Raw genomic sequence first — 19919 nt, 5'->3', positions numbered from 1 at the left:
CCTGGGCCTGACATTTTTAACAACTTGAGTGGAGTTCTAATCCGCTTTCGACGGCACCCTGTAACACTGATGTGTGACATTGAGAAAATGTTCCATCAATTTCATGTGGATGAGGCTGATCGCAACTATCTGCGCTTTCTCTGTTGGAAGCAAGGAGTCTTGAACTCACCACTCAGCGAATTCCAGATTAAGGTGCATCTGTTTGGTGCGGCCTCCTCCCTTGGATGCGCAAACTACGGATTGAAGCATCTAGCTAAGGAAAATGCAGACCTCTACCCTCAAGGCTCACGGTTTATAACGAGGGATTTCTATGTCGACGACGGGCTCGCACGTTTTGAAAGCACTGAAGATGCTATTCAGCTTGCCAGAGAAGCTCTTGAACTCTGTGCCATTGATGGTCTGCAACTACACAAGTTTGTGTCGAACGACAGAAATGTCCTGGAGATTATACCACCCTCTGAACGAGCAACCAATGTGAAGAATATGGATCTTGCCTTTGATGACCTGCCACTTGAGAGAGCCCTCGGGATTCAGTGGGATGCGAAATCCGACCATTCCGACTTAACGTCAGCCTCAAGGACCAGCCTGCAACACGCCGCGACATTCTGTCGACAGTGGCTTCCCTGTATGATCCTCTCAGATTTGTGGCGCCACAAGGCAAAGATCATTCTTCAGGAAATGTGTAGGCGAGGCACAAGTTGGGACGATCTTCTCTCAGATGATGGGAACAGTAGAGAAGAGATCTAGCTCAACTAGATAATGTCACCACTTCCCGCAGTTACTCACCTGCTGGAGACTCCCCAATGGTTCCTTACTAATACTTTCTCCAAAAGGCTTGTGAGCTCACTTAGTTTACGAAGGTTTTCCCCTTTCAAGATAGCAACGGTCAAAATGCTGAACTTGAGGCTTCAAAAACAACAGTGGGATGGGTCACAGAGACTACATCCACTTCTTATATACGTAGGCCTGCAGTCTATGGCCTGGTGGCTGTGCTTCAATGTATTTCAGGGTCTGGTTGAGACTGGTTAATTTCCAGTTACTGACCTTTGGGCGTCATGGATGTAGCTGAAGGTAATGTGGGAGAATGAAACCAGATACTATGGATCCACACGGTTTCACGAATATACGACTGCAGTTCAGTGAGTGATCACTTGTGATTGGATTTCACCACCTTATTCCCCTTTCGATTTTTTCTTTGGACACCTGCAAGAAGAGGTTGGGGAATGCCTTCTTGTTTGATCACATTCTTCTTCCTTCCTCGCTCTCTTTTAGTCTCTGCTATCAAACTTCCTGCCTGTATTGGCAACAGCTCAAACAAAACAGCAAGTTGCATCACATGGCCCTGATCAGACGGAGCAGGTTTTACAGGTGGACAATGCGAGACGCAACCCACTACATTTTGTTTGCCAATCAGACGGAGCGTTTTTTGCAGTTTTCTGCGTCTTTTTTAAATATTGTTGTTCGGCAATGGTAATAAATAAATCGTTTTTTATGCTTTATCACAAAGCATAAAATGGACGACACTTAATAGCTTATAATACAATTTAAATTAATGACAAGAACTTGTACAAATCTCATGTAGGCTACTGCACTGATTTGCCTCCTGCCGCATCTGCATGGTAACTATGGTTGGTAAGGTCATATAGCCTCAGGTATCCAGCAAAAGAAAAACGTCTTTCTGCTCTGTGTTGAATCCATTCAACTTGAGGCGTTCAGGGCACACAGAGGCTGTCAGCTGCGTAAAATGTTGTTTCAAAAAGCTGCCCAGGCTGCTAATAAGAGCTCTGTCAGGGCCTAATGATGGACAACGTTCAATTGGGTTGTACAACCCAATCCCTGAAGACACTGAGGTCACCTCACTTTCTTTGGGAATTTGGCAGTTTAGCATCTCAGAGAAGTGCACATTCGAACCAGTCATAAACCCGTTTGCTGTTAGATATGGACAGATGTCGAGCTGGAGATGTGCAATCGCAGAGGGCAGTTGGGGGGTTGGAAATGGGCCCAACAGCACATTTTTGCAAGCTCACACTAGGCCCTACTGCAAGCCTCTGCATGACACATGAATCCATTTCATGCTAACACCATTCCCATCCAGGCAATGACTAAAGACAGCCCACACCCAAGACACACAGACACACGTAAATCACTGCTGAGACAAAGACAATGTAACATGCATATTTATGATGTTATCATACCTTGTCTTTCTACAGTTAATTAATCATTTCTAGGCTACACGTCGCCATCACACTCAGTGTTCATTCATACATCGGTGTCCATTAAGTCCTTTGTTGGAGTTGTTAGATTAAACACGGGGTTAGATGCATGCTAATGTCAGCGTACATTTAACCCCGTGATTCAAGCTTTAAGGAGAAGTTAATCCCGGCCTGTTTATCCTTCCAGTGTTATCCCACATCCATTTCAATCCCACGACAGCCGGTCTCTCTACCACACAGACCAGGCAGGCCTATATTCCGGCCGTGCCCGGTTCCTGTTGCCATGGAGATGACGTCATGCTGCAGCACCGGGTTGAACTGCGCAGCCGCGGACGGAGGGAAGGGCGGGACAGAGAGCTTACTACGCAGGCGCGAGCTCTCTACGTAGCCACACAGCTCGTCCGCCATTCAGTCAGACAGTCGACGACAGCAGGAGGACCAGGACCGAACCCGCTGAAGAACCAGAGCCCATCGTCAGCCCAGCTTCCTTTGTTTCTCCGTGAGACTCCTCACACACACACCACAGCAACAACATGCGTGAAATAGTGCACCTGCAGGCCGGGCAGTGCGGGAACCAGATTGGAGCAAAGGTATGAAAACGCGCACACACGTCGACAGTATATCTAGATATCTTAACCTGATGAACTGCTCTCGCTTTTATATGATTTGAAATCGAGCTTAACGGTGTTTATGTCGACGTGTCGGCCGATGCGAGGCCATGTTGTCCACAGGAAATACTAAATGGGTCAACCCAGCGGATTGCAAAGCGTGGTACATGGCTGAAGGCAGCGCACAATAGCATCCTTTAGGATGGGCGGTGGCGAGCCGAGACAGCCCCCGCTGCTGCCTCTGATGCCCCTTAGATGAGCGACAGCTCCTAAACTGCGCGTGTGTCTGGTCGAGGGGGGAGAGAGGGGGGAGAGGGGTGTGGCTCAGACGCAGAACACAACGCATCGTCTGCAGCCACCCAGGTTTTCAGCACACGCATAATTAAGTCATGTTTTAACTGCAATGATAATAAACCCCCAATAGGCTGCTTTGCATCACATAACGGGTTAAGCCTCATTTTCAGTGTAGATCAACCCATCTGCTGCAGACATCTGTGCACCAGATATTGATTTGATGAATCTGAATGACATTGCAATTTTATTCTGGGGCTGCAGCTAAAAAGGGTTTTTATTACTAATGAATCCGTCACTTGTTGTCTTAAATAACAGATTAATAATTTCATTTGATCATCAAATTTTTGTCAACTCATTTTCTATCAATTAACCTCCTCGCAAACCTTTTGTTACCACAAGAACAACCGTATACATTTTAATCGTATATTCTGTTTTTAGGGTGACGTATGAATTACATTTTTATTTTTGATCCTCTAGTTCTGGGAGGTGATCAGCGATGAGCACGGCATCGACCCAACGGGAAGCTACCATGGCGACAGCGACCTGCAGCTGGACAGAATCAACGTCTACTACAACGAGGCTTCAGGTCCGGACCGTTAAACACAACTCGGTGTTCTCGTGATCCGTCTTTTCTTTTCTAATAAAAAAAATAAAATAAAAAAATATATATATATTTTGACGCATGCATTTGTGTTTCAGGTGGGAAGTATGTGCCCAGGGCCATCTTAGTGGATCTGGAGCCTGGCACTATGGACTCTGTTCGCTCTGGCCCCTTCGGACAGATCTTCAGACCTGACAACTTTGTCTTTGGTATATGATCAGACACACACACACGCATACACGATCATTATAACACAGAAAAAGAAAGGTCATTTTCATTATGAGCATATTAGAGCGACTTGTTGTATTCCATTTAGAAACTATCCTTTTATTAAATAATGAACGGATGCCTTTTGGCAGGATGAATAAGGCTCAATATTAACCTTTTACATCCAGGCCAGAGTGGAGCCGGTAACAACTGGGCAAAGGGCCACTACACAGAGGGAGCTGAGCTGGTGGACTCGGTCATGGACGTGGTGAGGAAGGAGGCTGAGAGCTGCGACTGTCTGCAGGGTTTCCAGCTCACACACTCCCTGGGCGGCGGTACCGGCTCTGGAATGGGAACTCTGCTCATTAGCAAGATCCGTGAGGAGTACCCCGACCGCATCATGAACACCTTCAGCGTGGTGCCCTCTCCTAAGGTACAGTGATCACCTGGCACTGCTGATAGGTGTTTTTTTTTTTTTTGTTTTTTTATTCCTTTTCTGACTTATCCCCCCTGACCTTTGCGTTTTCTACCTCCAGGTGTCAGACACAGTGGTGGAGCCCTACAACGCCACACTGTCCGTCCACCAGCTGGTAGAGAACACAGACGAGACCTACTGCATCGACAACGAGGCCCTGTATGACATCTGCTTCCGCACCCTAAAACTCACCACACCCACTTACGGAGACCTCAACCACCTGGTCTCTGCCACCATGAGCGGGGTGACAACCTGCCTGCGTTTCCCCGGCCAGCTCAACGCTGACCTCCGCAAACTGGCCGTCAACATGGTGCCCTTCCCTCGTCTGCACTTCTTCATGCCGGGCTTCGCCCCTCTCACCAGCAGAGGCAGCCAGCAGTACAGAGCCCTCTCTGTGCCCGAACTCACACAGCAGATGTTCGACGCCAAGAACATGATGGCCGCCTGCGACCCTCGCCACGGCCGCTACCTGACCGTGGCCGCCGTGTTCCGAGGCCGCATGTCCATGAAAGAGGTGGACGAGCAGATGCTGAACGTGCAGAACAAGAACAGCAGCTACTTCGTGGAGTGGATCCCGAACAACGTCAAGACAGCCGTGTGCGACATCCCGCCCCGCGGACTCAAGATGGCCGCCACCTTCATCGGCAACAGCACGGCCATCCAGGAGCTGTTCAAGCGCATCTCTGAGCAGTTCACCGCCATGTTCCGCCGCAAGGCCTTCCTCCACTGGTACACTGGCGAGGGCATGGACGAGATGGAGTTCACAGAGGCGGAGAGCAACATGAACGACTTGGTGTCCGAGTACCAGCAGTACCAGGATGCCACGGCTGAGGAGGGCGAGTTTGAGGAGGAAGGAGAAGAAGAGGTGGCCTAAGGCTAAAGTCAACTGCGCTCGTCATAACTCCATCCAACCATCGATCCACTCATTTCACTCCTGCTCTGTTCTCTTTCTCTGACTCCTCTCTTATCCTACTGTTTCTGTTTGCCTCTCCTCTTCCTTCCACTTTCCTCCGGCTTTATTAACCCGCAGTGCTCATATAGAGGTAGCTAACAACTGTGCTTGTGGTCTTTTGTCAGTAGCTTTCTGTTGATGTTCCAGTCAAACAGTACCTGGGCCAAGTATTCAATAAAACCGTTCAACGCAAATTTGATCACTTGTCTAATTTGGCATTGATTGTAATAAATTTGTTGGAAAAATATCCCTTTGTGTGTTTGATGTTCTTCTCTGTGGTACGTTTAAAAATGAAATACATGCAATTGAGCCTTAAATTGAGACTAATTTTGACTGAAATGGAACAAAATAAATCATAAAATCCTTCAGTTTTACTCAGATGTCAGAGTATGACGGCAAACTAAAATGGAGACCTACAGATGAGGCAGTATTGCTTGAACACCAGCAGGAGGCAGTGCTGCCATCTATGAGTTTAGCGCCTCTGTCAGCAGGCTGTGGAAAACCTTGATGCCTCTTAGGACGATGAAACTTGAAACACCAAATGCTTTATGACTCATCAGAAATTCTTATGAGGAAAATAAAACAGGATTTTGAAGCCTTTTTGTTTGATCAAGTGTAAGCAACTCAATGAATCAGCTTTTCATGGAGACTATATGACATATCAAGTATATCTTACTTAAAGCGATAAATCAAGATCTGCTGAGTGTTCTTGTTAAAATACTTTAAGTATTTGCTGTTGTGGAGACCATTCGTCTCATGGCTGTGAATGTTAATGGCCGTTCCTCTGTCTGTCATGCTTGAATAGGCAGTAGTAGTTATTTCTATAGATGAATGAAAATGTGATTTCTTTAACTTGATTTGTGTTTTTGTACTTAATGGTTCCCTTTTGACCTGATGGCTGCTCATTAAAAAAAATCGGATGAGAAGATCTAAGTAATTTAAAGGAAACTGAGGGAAAATTATGAAAATGTAAGAAAAGTGAAAATAAGTTCTGAGCTTGGAGAGGAGGTCTTATATCAGACGTCATATGTGCACACACACACACACACACACACACACCACACATATACTGACATAGATCAGGAAGTGTTCCATCACTCCGATTGCGCTGATTCTGCAGACTCCTGCTACCGCTGCTGTCTGCCTCCGTTCACACAGCAGCTGCATCAGGAAGGAGGTACGACTATCATCTGATGCACCTGCTGAAGATCTCTGCCCTCCTGGACCAACACATGGACACACACACACCCAGACAGCATGGGCTCCAGACTGAAGTGAGTTAATCTGTTCATTTATATGCTCGACTCCCATCATCACTCTGCCCGTCAGTCTGTTCTTGTGGTTTTTATTACTTCCTCTCACAACTGCACAGGAAGTTTCCTGCAGCAACTCTGTTGCCCTTTGTGTGAGTTGCCATACACTTCATGGTAGGCCTGGAAATGTTCACCTTTGTTTGTTGCGTATGAATACGTTCTGAATATTTTAATGTAATCACACTTAACCAGTGGTGGAAGAAATACTCAGATATTTTGTTCAAGTAAAAGTAGCAATACAGTGTAGAAATACTTATTTACAAATAAAAGCTATTAGCATCAATGTATACTTAAAGTACCAAAAGTACTCGTTATGCAGAATGGCCCATTTCAGAATAATATACATAAAGTATAATCTAAAATTATATAATAATTATTGAAGCAACATTTACCTCTGGGAGGTAGTGGAGTAGAAGTAGCATCAATAAATAAAATGTCATTCCATCACTGCATGTAACTCTCTTTCTGTAGGTACACCTGTCTCTAATAGATGGACCACTGTCTACCTTTGTCTTCATCAGCACACCTGTTGTTTCATAACATCCTGAGAGTGAAATCTCCTCGGTTTTGTGAAATGATGATTTGAGTAATATGATAAATGTTGGGCAGATTCACTGGAGTGTCTCAGCATTGATGTGAGCATGTTTTGGTCCGTTTTCTGTGGAGGTAGAACCTCACATGAGCGCTCCGTCTCTTTCCTGTCAGACAAAACCCCGAGCAAACCTTCTACTGGTTCTTTGAAGCAACTTGCCCCGTAGCCAGAGACAAAGGTGAGTGGGACAATGTAGTATTGCCAATTTCTGTGATTCCCAGCTTGTGTTTCAGCCTCTATGGAGTACTATAACTTGTGTTGTCTGTTATGGAACTGTTTACATGTGCAGAGTAATTTGTCAGCAACAGAGAAGTTGATAAATATTTGTTCCTCAAATTCTTCCCGTGACTTTATTCACCTTCTTCTTGTCATTTTCCGAGTTCTGATAAACTACACCTGAGTGCCAACTAACATCTGAAATTTGTTTCAAACTTAAAAAGCAACACAAATTAATTTGTGTTATGAAACAATACGTTGATCAGACTTTCTGTATATGAAGGTGTTTCTGCTGAGCTGAGTTGCTCATACTTCCTGTCATGTGATCAGAAAAACCACATAGCGTGTCTTGTCACACTAGAACCAGATCGTACCGTGTTGTGGTAATCTGATGGACTGAGCAGCTGCATGTGAGCTGAAGGGGTTAACAGTACTAAATACCTTTTTTATTGAATTGAACATTTATTTAGTTTCCCCATTTTCAATGATTTGTCTTCCTTCTATTTCACTCATTGTTGCCGTGTAGAACCCACTTTGTACATATAGTGTGTTTGGAGTATTGGCCACGATGTCCTTTGATTCATTCTTTTCATTGTTATAGATCCTGGTGTACTGTTTCAGTATCCAGAGGACTTCAGTGATGAGGTAGCCGCTCGTGTCCCCTGCTTCTGGAAAGCTTTAATATTTGTGCATGTATTGTCAAGCTAAATTGATTGCTGTGGCTTCTTTTTGGATAGCGGTGTGGCTATTGGGATTGCAATGTTGGCTGGTCTGTGGGTCGGTCAGGCCTCCACTTTGGTTCAGACTAAAATATCACAGCAGCTATTAAGACAAGATACGATGAGCTGGAACGTTATTTCTCCTGAGGGTAATTGTTTTGCATCAGTTGTAGAAAGTTGGAAAGAGTACAAATATCAAGAGTTCAAACATGTTAATAATGGTGCAAGTATTTAAATATCAACACGTATATCCAAAATTCACTAAATCCAATATAGATTACAATGATAATATAAGATTAATACAGTGATTATGTCCAGGACGTTGCACGTAATGTCAAACATTTGCAGCTGTGAGTGAAGTGTGAACTATTGGACGAATTGCAATGGAATTTGGTACAGACGCATCCCATTCATGATGAATTGTAATAACTTTAGTGATCTTCTGATATTTCATACAGTGGCAACATATTTATAATTATATAATTTTGATTTGTCCAACGCTTTGGTTTATGACCAAATCATTGGTGTATAAAGAGAATTGAAAATGGCGTTGAAGGCTCAAATTGAATTCCAATACAAGTCGCTCAGTTGCCAAAATGGGATTATCCTAACTATTAACTTTGTGACTAAAATAAGCTCTATTTAATGGTTCATACTGGGAAGTTGATTCACCTGAAACAATTATCGGCTGAGTTACGTCTCTTCCCCAATTTAAATCTTAGTGTTGAGTCTTTTTGGGTCCAATTGTATCACCTGACAGACCTGGCAGTTGTAATTTCAAGTTTTTCTACGAATATTTGCTTCAAATATCATTTTTTTACCTTGGAGCTTGGACCTGGACCAAATACCTGCAAAACAACTGACCTTCCCTCAAATGTGTATTGTGGTTAATGCTAATTAGATACGATTATACCTGCTGAACATTAACATTGTCATCGTGAACATGTTGTCAGTGTTGTGCCTATAAGCACAGGCCCACAGAGCCATCAGCGTTGCTGTAGACTTTTAGACTTGTTATCAGATTTTTCACATTTCATTTGACACAATTTCATCTCATTCCAGGAATCTTTTCAAACATTACCCAGGTTCTGCTTCCCGTATGACATACAGAGGTGAGTATAAACTCCAGTTTACATTTCTGGTCTGTATTTTTTATACATGTCCACCTCTCACGTCATTCATCTGCACAGAGCGAGGGAGGGAGTGGCCGTGCAGCACTTTACTTTTGTTTTGACCGACCTTGAGGGATGCCAGCGGTTTGGCTTTTGCCGGCTCACCAACAACACAAACACCTGCCTTTGCATACTCAGGTATTTGTGTGAGGGGGGGGGGGGTATTGAAAGAGTAACTCTCATGCCTTTAACATCACGATGAAAACCCTTTTTAATCAATTTGATTACAGTTATCTTCCATGGTTTGAAGTGTTTTACAAACTTCTCAACAACTTGGCCGATTACCTCACAAAAGGACAGGTGAGGTTCCAGTGTGTGTACTCTGTCTTCTCCTCTGTGTTTGAGTATTATTAACCTAACGACCGTCATGTCCTCAACAGACCAATGAGACCAAAGCGCTGCTGGCTGCCCTCTACAAGCAGCCCTTACCACCACCAGCTGGATCTGTCACTCTGCAGATGGTAAATCTCTAATTATCCAGTGAGAAGCAGGTGTCACACTTCACTTTACGGCTGTTTTCTGTCAGTGGTTAGCCTGTTGTGTTTTTTTCTGAGGGAGAGCAGCTATTGGTCAGCACAGAGGTGTCCCATCCTGTTGGACACCCAAAGGGACAAGAGGGGGTGAGTCCCACAGGGGTTCATGTGGTCTGGAATAACTGCTGAGCGGATACAGACTAACTCCTGCTGGAAAACGTTAGCTGTCTGTGCTTGATGGCTAAACCGGATGTGTGCGGACTAAAACCTTGTCACCCACCCCTCTAATCAAATGTTTCAATCAAACGTAACACGATTTGCACTAACGTCTGCCATTCATTGTGACTGTTGAGTGTATGTATCCATAACAAATAACCCGTGTTCAAATCAAATGAAATCAAAGCTGCAGCTGGTCGTATCTTGTGGATTTTTACATTTCAAGAGTTTCATTCCAAAGTAATAAATCCTCCGTGTGTTTCTCACACCACATTTCTACGGTGTGAGAACAGATAATATTGATTAAAGTCGTTTTCGATATAGTTTCAGTGCTGGTTGTTTTAGTAACAGCAAGTCTGATTTAATTCTGGGAATTCTTTGTATTTTTATTATCAGTAAGTTCATACAGCTCTGATGAAGTGTAAAGAGAGTGAAGGTTTTTAAATCTGGTGCGGGAATGGCGGACTCCACCACTAACAATGAAAACTTCTAAAGAGAGAGGTCATTACTGATTATAAATGCATTGAATGGCTATTGCAGAACAAATACCCACAGTTAATACCATCAAACATGTGTTTGGATGTCATGTAAATCTTAAGGATTATAACGTAATGGTTGTGTTACAGTAAGACATTAGCTGACACGATAGTTTGCATCTAACAAAAGCATTATTTAATGGATAGAGAATTTTGGAATGAAACCGTAAGTCTGATCCTGTAACCTGTAATGCATACATGAGTGTAGTATGATGTTGAAGCCAACTGAAAGCAAAAAAGCACGTCCATTAAATTCCCCCCGTTCTCTTATTCATGTATTGTTTCTTTCTTTGTTTTGACCAGGTTCCATACTTCATTGCTCCAGACCCCAGAAGTCTCCCTTCCATCCCTGAAAATGTGAGTATGGAGGACTAAACTACACCCTGGGTGTATATCCTATAGAGCGGGTGGAGTTTTGTCCACTTTGCCCATTCAAACCGATATGTGTGTGTCTGTGGATTCACCAGAGGAACTTGACAGAGCTGATTGTGGCGGTAGATGTGGGCAACCTGCTCCAGGTCTATGCCAGCATGCTGTTTGAGAGACGCATCCTCATCTTTGCCAGCAAACTCAGCACCGTAAGACACACATTTGTGTTCTTCTATTTTTACAGGACTTTATTTACGTTTTTGTCTAAGATGCATGTTCACTCTCTAGAAACTCACCTTAACCTGCAACCGTATTTAGCTGAATGCAACTACTTGGAAACCAAACTCAGTGCAGCTAAAATGATCTCCATTATTCTACCTTGAAGTCACAAATTGGGCACCATATGTGGCCTATGGCCGACCACACAGACAGACTTGAGTGTCCTGTGTGTTGTCTGAAACAGTCGTCCGTTTTTTGTGTTGTGTGTAGCTGACGTCTTGCGTGCATGCACTCAGTGCTGTGTTATACCCCATGTACTGGCAACACATCTTCATCCCTGTGCTGCCACCTCACCTACTGGATTACTGCTGGTAAGAAGTCTGTCTGTCTGTTTGTATCTGTCTGTCTGTCTATTCTGTCTGTCGGTCTGCAATAGATTCACCCTTTTTTATTTGGTTACAGTGCACCTATGCCTTACCTAATAGGGGTCCACACCAGTCTATCTGAGGTAAACTATACTGAATAGAACCGTCTACAGTTACTCAAGCAATATAAAACCGGTTAATCTACCAGGTTTGTCCCCACAAACTGACGGACCAACACATCACGGTGTGTCTCTGTGTCTGTCTCACAGAGGGTGAGGAGTCGTGGGCTGGAGGAAGTCGTCATTTTGAATGTGGACACAAACACTCTGGAAACCCCCTTTGACGACCTGAAAAGGATACCTTCAGATGTGGTAATAAATCGCCTATTGTAATAGAAATGATTACCGATGTAATGTACTCCTGTTTGTGTTTACACCACGTCTGTAGAACCGTGAAGATTAAAAAACATTTGACTCATAACAGACTTAAAAACACGTGATATGAACACAGTCAGGGGCCTTTTCTCCTCCTCTTCACATGTTTTCTGTCCCTCTATACCGTCACCGATCTAACCAAGGCTAAATGACAAAATGTTTATCACCTGTAGCACATTTTGCATTTCAACGTCATGTTTTCTTACTCGAATCATGTTGTCTTGATCATTGTCGCTGAGCTGGAGTAGCAGTTGCTCTTGATTCATATCACAGATATAAATGTACCCATGTCTCCAGATGTCCGGGCTGAAGGCGTGTTTGAAGCGTCAGGCCGTGTCTCCCGGCTGTGGCGTCTCGAGGGCCTTCCTGAAAGCTCAGGCTCTGCTGTTTGGAGGCTACAGGGACGCGCTGCAGGGTCAAAAGGTCAATCACTCAAAAGGCTTATTATTTCTTATAATAAAAATTAAAACCGTAGGGTAAATGATTCATAGTTTGTAATTTCTATTTGGTCATTTCTAAAGACACCTCTTCATTCCTATGTGTATTTTTGGGACTCATTCTTCTCTTTTGTTGTACCTATCTCCATATCTCTCCTTGCAGGAGGGTGAGATGTGGTTCAGCGAGGAGCTGTTTCTAGATCACAAGTCTGCCAGCATGAGGCAGTTCCTACAGAGTGCCATTCATTTACAGTCCTTCAAACAGGTACGCGCTGTGCTCGGTGTTATTTACTGCCCTCTGCTGGACAGATACTGCAATTATAACACCGGAGAGGGGCCTGTTGAGCAAAGCGTTACAGTAAAGTGAAATGTCAACAAATGTCTCTGACATCCTTTGATGCAGATGCATAGAATTACTGATAAATTAGTTGTGAGGTCAGTTGGACTAAGTCGTACTCATGTTAAAGATGATGTATTTTAATCAGATAATATTTAAGAAATGATCAAACATTAGTTTTGTTTTGAAGTTCATCGATGGCCGCCTGGATATTCTGAACAAAGAGAAGGAACCAGATGATCTCTTTGAGGAGGAGATCTTTAAGTGTGAAACAGCTGCAGGTGTGTGTGTGTGCGTGTGTGCATATGTGTGAGTGTGAGTGTGAGTGTGATTTCACATTACTCACTTATCACCTATCCTCTTGTGTTTCTGTCTGTTTAAAGGAAGAAGCAAATCCTATCAACAGTTAGTTGGTAATTTAAAGGTAAGCTCTTTTCATCTTTAATGAAACCGTTTGAAGTTGGTTCCCGTCCTGGTGAAAAGTGCAACACAAATGCAGTTGTGCTTTTGACAGAAAGGGGGAGGAGCGCTGATCCTTAACATGAAGTCCAAAGCAAACATGAGGGTGAGTACAAGCCACGGTGTTTTTTCAGGTCGGTCTGCATCACCAAAACAACTCTATTCATGATGACTTGAATCTCTCCCAGGCCAAAGGTCTCACCAAGTCTGGTTTGAAAAACCTGCTGATGCACAAGGTGGGTCAGCGTTCATGATGGTACAAATGAATCTAGTTATTTTGTGGTTTTACTATAATAATCCATGTATGTGTGTGTGTGTGTGTGTGTGTGTGTGCGTGTGTGTGTGATTCAGGCCCACAGTGAAGAACACGCCCTTCAGAGAGGAGGCTCTGTGTCGCACCGCCGTGCCCAATCTGACTGCTTGCAGAACCGCCTGCCAATCACACAACACTTTGGGAGGGTGAGATCTGTTGCAAAACAATCCCATATCTATTTTATTAATATTCTATAACACTGCAACAGATACCATCCACACATGTCTTCCTCATCACTAATCTCCTTCTTTCATTGCTCCATTTCCATCCCTTTGCTGTGTTATGCTGTTTCGCCTCATGTCAGTCTCGTCCCCGTCGGCCTGTTTCCAAACTGAGGGCTCCCGGAGACGAGGAAGACATGCAGGACACTGGAGACGCATGGGCTGGGTGAGAGTCAGAGACGAGCTGAGAGATGGAGAAATGTGGAATACCCCTGGAAAAACATAAGAATAAGCAGCGAGTATTTTCTACCTTGCGCCATTCCCGTTTCTTATCCCTGTGTTTCAGAGCTGTGTCTGAGCCTGCGGTTGATCCTGACTCTGAGCTCCAGAAGGATGAAGAAGAGGGTGAAGATTCATTGCTGTGTGACCCGGAGGAGATGGATCTGCTGGGGGAGATCTTTGACACGCTCAGCTCCCGGAGCTCCCACGAACGAGGCCTGCTGTATGGGACACGCAGCCTGGATCTGTTTGGACCGGACAGCCATGACTATATCACAAAGGTAAGGAGATGAGGAGCTCTCTTACACACACACACACGCACACACACACACACACACACACACATGAAGGTCATTTCTGGTCTTACATTGGCTGTTGTTTCCCAGGACCGTTTTACAGCCAACCCAAGCCAGGAGAGCCTGTCTCTGTCCATCAGCGGCAGTGGCAGCCTCCACAGCTGGAATCTGGAAACCACAGAGGAGTTGTCAGACCTGACGGAAGACTCTGATTGGCTGTGCCTGGACACCAGCCTACCAGAGGAGGAGGGGACAGACAGTCGGCTGGCAGTGTGTGAAGTGAGAGAGCAAGAAATCAGAGGGAGGGAGGTCCGAGAGGAACAGGAAGAAGTGAAGGTAGCAATAAACAGGAACCAAGAAGAAGAAATAGATGACAGAAATAACTTTGGGGAAGTGAGGTTAGAGGAAGAGACGAAGAAAGCGGGTCAAGAAAAGAGAGTGAGTTTAGGAGAGGACACTTTAAAAGAAATGGCTGATAAGCTAAAGGATGAACAGTTGAGAGAAAATAGGGAGTACGAGCAAAATCAGAATGAGGTAGCTGAGGGGCGAGAGATAGAAAAAGGAACAAGTGAAATGCAGATAAATGAAGCAAGAGAAGAAGAGGGGAAAGATGAGCAGGAGGAGAAGATTAAAGAGGTGACTTTAAACAAACTTATAAAACTGAATCCCCATCACCCCAACCCTGAGGAGGACAATCTGAAACCCACAGCTTCTCCTGGACCTCGGAGTCTCATCGTTGACCCTGAACCTCCAGCAGCTCAGGACAAAAGGAGTGAAGAAGAGGTAAAGAAAGAGGAGCAGGAGATGAGACAGAGACAGACCCCCTGTCCTCCTAAAGTGCCCCCTCCTGTAGCACGCTTCCAGTCTCAGGACAGCCGGGGCTTTCAGGTGAAGTCCGGGACCAAGGAGCTGGCTGAACCTGGGAGACTTGGCAACATGCTTTGGAGCAGGGAGAAAGCACAAACGCAGCCGCCATGTGACTCAAATATATCGGAGGAGAAAAAACGCTCAGAGGGGCATGAATGTGAAGACCCGCCTCTCATCAAAGTGTCTGAACTGAAGAAGCGATTTGAAGCTTAGAGGATGAGGCTGGCGACATTTTAGTTTTTCTTGTCCTGTCTGTCCCTTACATATTGTAAAGTGGGTCACAAATATACAGTCATTTCCTGAAACAGCTGGGCACTGCAGCGTCAAGCAAATGTTACACACACCGGAGTGAAAGGTGCGTTTGTTAGGGACTATCAGCCACAGATTTGGTGCACTGGTGAGTATTTACAGCAGTGGAGTCAAAATAAACCAGTGTGTTCATTTTAATGAAGCATTTAACAGTGTGGCTCACTGATGTGTTTTCATGACATATGGCACATTGCCAATATTTAGCAAGTATTTGAACTGATTTGTTTGTCTGAATATTGTATACTTGATGGAATAACTTGTGAATTGCACTTATTAGGGCAATTCGGCAGCATGGTTGAATTAAATAAGTTCTCCAACAGTGAGGACAACTAATGTTTTGCATATTGTCTACTGTATGATGGCCCATTCATCACTGACACCTGAATATTTGTCTGCTAGTGTATGTGTGAGAGAGAAATGCTCCATCAGGTAAAACTGACAAATGTATTGCATTTTTTTGGTAAGCCGTCACACAGAATCTGAATAACTTAAAACCCAATAAAGTAAACATTTTGAACATCCAACATCCGTTCAATGACTCCAATGATCCAGGACGAGGGAGAGAAAGGGGCGTGCACATTCCTGATTTATTAACAAAACACCTTGTGTACAACACATACTGATCTTTATTTATTTTAGAAATTGAACTTCTCAGAGCGTGACATAAAAGTGCATTACAGTCAGTGTTTTAATCAATATCCTTCAGTACTGGAAATCGTGTAAAACAATTTGTTTTATATATAAATAAACACACAGTAGAGTAAAAATATAGTAACCTCTGTACAAATACAAAATATACTTAAGCTCATGTTCCTTATGTGGCAGAATAAAAGGAGTTATTTTAATAAACGAATACCATAAACACTCAAATTACATATTTCCTCTTTTCTTGCAGTGATAGAATTGACTAATCAGTGCATTTGTTGGCACCAAAATTTAAAAGGTGCGGGGCAAACAGTGTTGAGTGCATCTATAGAGTTTCTGGTGCACAAGACAAACAGATAATCCCGGCAACGTCAGAGAAACGGGAGGTATCCATCCGCAGGTTCACACAGCGACGGGCTGGTGGGTCCACTTCAGTGCGTTCATCATATGAGGCGTTCTTCTTTGGGCAACGGGAGAGGCAGGCCAGGCTTTTCAGATCCCGCCGATCCCACCTGTTTGCTCTCCTCTGCACTGGGCCTGTATGTTCCCTCCGTCCTTCTTTTCTTCCTTATGACACACAGCAGCAGCAGCAGCACCAAGCTGAGCAGCGACAGCACGGTGGACACAAACACTGTCGGTGGGATTAACACCTGCGTCGCCATGGTTGACATGCGACTGGGGAGGGAGTGGCACACAGGTCAGGCAGAAGAGTCAGTAAATGTACAACTCCAGATTAAACTATTGATTGATTACATGCAGCATGTCAATTAAAGTCTATGTAGTGATACGTCTCCCAGTGAGAACTGTGATTTGGTACTAAAATTGGGGAGAAACATGAGAGAGTGCACTTCAAATGAAAAGCACCCTACAGTCTTTGAGTCAAAGCATAGCAGGTCAACTGAATATGCAAACATGTGTAGTTTTAATATATTCTTTAAACAGAGCTTTTTACATTTTCCCTATAATAGGTACCAAAATACAATACTTCTTTCCACGAAACATCCAAGGAAATAACAGTAAGTAGGTCTCCTAACCTTAACCCTAATAGCAAACACATACACAGGGATGAGATGATGCGACAGGGTTTAGTCTGAGCTCACCTCCCTGAGGAATAGAGAGTATTGTAGGTCTGTGAGGCCTGTGTTCTTACAGCTGGACCATCACAGCATCAGATAGACCGAAACGACAGCGGGGCATCTGACAAAAAAAAAAACAAAGAAAACAGACAAATCAAGAGTCAGTGAAACGGGTCTCATCACTGTCCAAGAGGTAAAATGAAGATCATGAAGGTTAAAGAGCATAAACTAAGAAAGATCTATGTCAAATCCAACTGTGAGAGAAACAGCAGTTACCGTTAACATGTATGTGTTTAAGAAAGGGGGGGGGTAAGAGATCATCAGCTCAGGTATGCACAGTGTCTTTGTGTCTGATGCAGACAGTTAATGAGTGACTAAAAACCTCACAACCGGAGGGACTTGAAAGCAACTTAACTGCAAAGGAAACATGCTTCTCCCGTCCGCTGAGAGCTTTTAATAGCAGGAGAAAGAGATCTGATCAATTCTAAACACTGACTGAAGGACAGCTCAAACGTTCAGGAGGAGCAATTATGTCACTGCCACAACTTAGTCAAGATGAGAACTGCAGCACGTTGCCGATATGTTGAAGACTAGCTGCTCTACAATTCTTAGGAAAAAACAGCACATTATTTTTGTTGCCCCGTGGATGTAAAACATTAGACATACGTTTCAAAATAACTTAGTCCAATATAACAACTCCTGAAAGAATGAACTCGAAAATGACCACAAAGGACAAACAACACTCCTCTAAGACACACAACGTTTCTGTTTACACAGGTAGCATTCACAGCAGGGTTGTTTATGAGATTATATTACAGTCTTCAGCGATGGACTTTGATAGAACAAATAATTAATTAGTAGATAATGGAAAATAAATGCTGAACAGAATGTACAGAATAACTCAAATAAATTACACCTTTACTGTGCCTGCATTGCTATCCTTCACATATGGCAACATGTGTGACTGGGATGAGTGTATAACTTAACATGCCACATGTTGACCAACACCACAGAATAAATCCTGGTAAGAACCACAGAGGTGACTCGTCAATATAACAGAAGAAGAAAGGGAAAGAAACTAGGCCTTCACTAAACTCAACGTAAATCTTCTTCCACGTCAGCGTTACACACACAGGTTGTTTTCTCACGTGTTAAATAAATGGTGCTTGCTTCAATCAACCACAGAGAAGGCCAATTTCCTCCTTAATCCCAGCCGATAAACGCTTAAAGAAAAAGTGCCACAGACGGATGCATGCGTGCACGCGGCGGAATGCAGTAGGTCCTGCTTCACCTGTTCAACCGGTGCCGTCTCAGCTCAGGTGAGCCTGCTGCTGCTGTGACGTCACAGGTGAACCTGCCGATAGGTAAACGCACGAAGGAGCTCCTTCAAGCTCCATGGCTCATGGAGAATGTTTCGGTTCAAGCTCGACCCGTAGGCTACGTGTTATCTTCTCTTGAAAGGATAGTCTGTGTTTGATTAGTTCCGCGCGGCTTACCTGTCTGTTGTTGAGCGTCCAGGTGAGATGACCGACGACGTGCCCTGACGTGACACTCTGTTCAAAGCAAGATGCTCTGGCGAACCGACACAACTCTTAATCCAGTCAGGGGTCGGTGTGTTCGCGGCATAGCTGAAACTATTTCCTCCCACGCTCACCTACCTGTCCAGGTGTAAATGAGCCCGGTCACGTGTCCCATCTGCGCCAATCACAAACAGACCTCTCTCTCTCTCTCTCTCTCTCTCTCTCTCTGTTTTTTTTTTCATAAAATTTAATTTGTTCCTGTCTAACTTTGGATTTCCATTTTTTTAAATCACAAACCACATGTTTCAGCCGGCTACAGAGAGCTGGCCTACCTGGATTGACTGTGCTTGCTGTGTCATCAATCACTCTTGATATCAGTACGGTTCAATAATTAGAGAGAAAGGGCCTTGTGCGAGTATAGGAGGCTGTTGTTTGTCAGCTGAGGACAATCTGCTTTCTGGAGTCGCCTACTTTCATTATCACTATTCAAACAAACTTTGTTCATGTCCAAATAGTATTCCTCCTGACGTGCAGAACAAAGACACGGTGTGGCAGAAGTTAAAAGAAAATAAGAATAAGTCATCAGATAAAAATCAAGCAAAGAGATAAAGTCCATTTTTATACATGAGTTTTTACTAGTATGTCCTTTTGTAGCAGGTGTGGAATATTAGAATTTACTTTACTGTTAAATGAGCTTTAAATGGTAAGAGATCTGAGATCAAACCTTCAATCGAAAATGAGAAATAACCTTTGAAAGTGCAACAACAAAGTGTAAAGCCTGAATTTTAGTCCATAAAATGTGTATTATGCAATGAATGTGATTCAAAATGCTGCCATAGTGTTACACAACAGTAAACATTAGGCCCACAATCTTAAAAATACTTGTAAAAAGAGTATGGCTAGTAACTAATCTTTCAGCACCTCTGAAGCTCACTATAACATGTTATATTTTGTTCGTTTAATCAGTCAATAAAAACAAAAGCAGAAACGTCACAATGTAGTTTTGTGGGGGGTTATATAATGTGTAATTGTCTGACTACGGTAGTACATTTTCTGAAAAATGTTCACATATTTTGCCTGGAGGAAGGATTCAATACAATGTAAATTTTCCTCCTTCGTTAGCATCCGGCCCAAGAAATAAAAAAATATATCTGAAAAATATTTCCGTATGATCATCAAACAATGGGATCCATCTTTTAACTGTGAATATTCAAAAAGTTTGTATACATTTGCAACATCCATTCAC

The 19919-nt window shown here is 43.6% G+C and overlaps 2 protein-coding genes and 1 long non-coding RNA gene across 4 annotated transcripts; 2 read left to right on the top strand and 1 right to left on the bottom strand.

Annotated features, from left to right (window-relative positions):
- Positions 1-2599: 2599 nt before the first annotated feature.
- Positions 2600-5597, top strand: LOC116392772 (tubulin beta-4B chain). Its single transcript, XM_031864508.1, has 5 exons — positions 2600-2803; positions 3593-3701; positions 3815-3925; positions 4112-4356; positions 4460-5597. The coding sequence occupies exons 1-5, from the start codon at positions 2747-2749 to the stop codon at positions 5270-5272; spliced, it is 1335 nt and encodes a 444-aa protein (XP_031720368.1). The 5' UTR covers positions 2600-2746; the 3' UTR covers positions 5273-5597.
- Positions 5598-5690: 93 nt separating this feature from the next.
- dennd1c (DENN domain containing 1C) lies at positions 5691-16501 on the top strand. Of its 2 annotated transcripts, XM_031864506.1 has the most exons (23): positions 5691-6624; positions 7369-7433; positions 8073-8116; positions 9253-9302; positions 9381-9500; positions 9593-9662; positions 9743-9823; positions 9917-9982; positions 10891-10944; positions 11055-11165; positions 11446-11546; positions 11638-11683; positions 11810-11911; positions 12272-12397; positions 12575-12676; positions 12939-13029; positions 13132-13172; positions 13263-13313; positions 13396-13443; positions 13559-13666; positions 13825-13907; positions 14028-14241; positions 14347-16501. In XM_031864506.1, exons 1-23 carry the CDS (start codon positions 6608-6610, stop codon positions 15334-15336), a joined length of 2781 nt encoding a protein of 926 aa, XP_031720366.1. In that variant the 5' UTR covers positions 5691-6607; the 3' UTR covers positions 15337-16501. The 2 variants fall into 2 exon arrangements, with proteins under 2 accessions (XP_031720366.1, XP_031720367.1); XM_031864507.1 differs by lacking the exon at positions 9917-9982.
- Positions 16502-16637: 136 nt separating this feature from the next.
- LOC116392773 (uncharacterized) lies at positions 16638-18814 on the bottom strand. The gene is made up of 3 exons (XR_004213358.1): positions 18650-18814; positions 17178-17274; positions 16638-16752 (listed from the first exon to the last, which is right to left on the bottom strand). It is a non-coding gene; the product is annotated as an uncharacterized LOC116392773 (long non-coding RNA).
- Positions 18815-19919: the final 1105 nt, after the last annotated feature.

The sequence above is a fragment of the Anarrhichthys ocellatus genome, unplaced genomic scaffold (assembly GCF_004355925.1).
Source record: "Anarrhichthys ocellatus isolate YVR2014 unplaced genomic scaffold, GSC_Weel_1.0 scaffold31, whole genome shotgun sequence".
Taxonomy (NCBI): Eukaryota; Metazoa; Chordata; class Actinopteri; order Perciformes; family Anarhichadidae; genus Anarrhichthys; species Anarrhichthys ocellatus.
Note: the sequence above shows the minus strand (reverse complement) of the source record. Positions and strands in the feature narration are given on the sequence as shown.

What these genes read in the sequence shown, in the direction of transcription:
- LOC116392772 (XM_031864508.1), top strand. Translation starts at nt 2,747, where the DNA reads ATGCGTGAAATAGTGCACCTGCAGGCCGGGCAGTGCGGGAACCAGATT. An exon ending in GGAACCAGATTGGAGCAAAG is followed by an intron (nt 2,804 to 3,592) that starts GTATGAAAACGC and finishes TTGATCCTCTAG; the next exon opens with TTCTGGGAGGTGATCAGCGA. An exon ending in GCGTGGTGCCCTCTCCTAAG is followed by an intron (nt 4,357 to 4,459) that starts GTACAGTGATCA and finishes TTCTACCTCCAG; the next exon opens with GTGTCAGACACAGTGGTGGA.
- dennd1c (XM_031864506.1), top strand. An exon ending in ATTACCTCACAAAAGGACAG is followed by an intron (nt 9,663 to 9,742) that starts GTGAGGTTCCAG and finishes TGTCCTCAACAG; the next exon opens with ACCAATGAGACCAAAGCGCT. An exon ending in TCACACAACACTTTGGGAGG is followed by an intron (nt 13,667 to 13,824) that starts GTGAGATCTGTT and finishes GCCTCATGTCAG; the next exon opens with TCTCGTCCCCGTCGGCCTGT.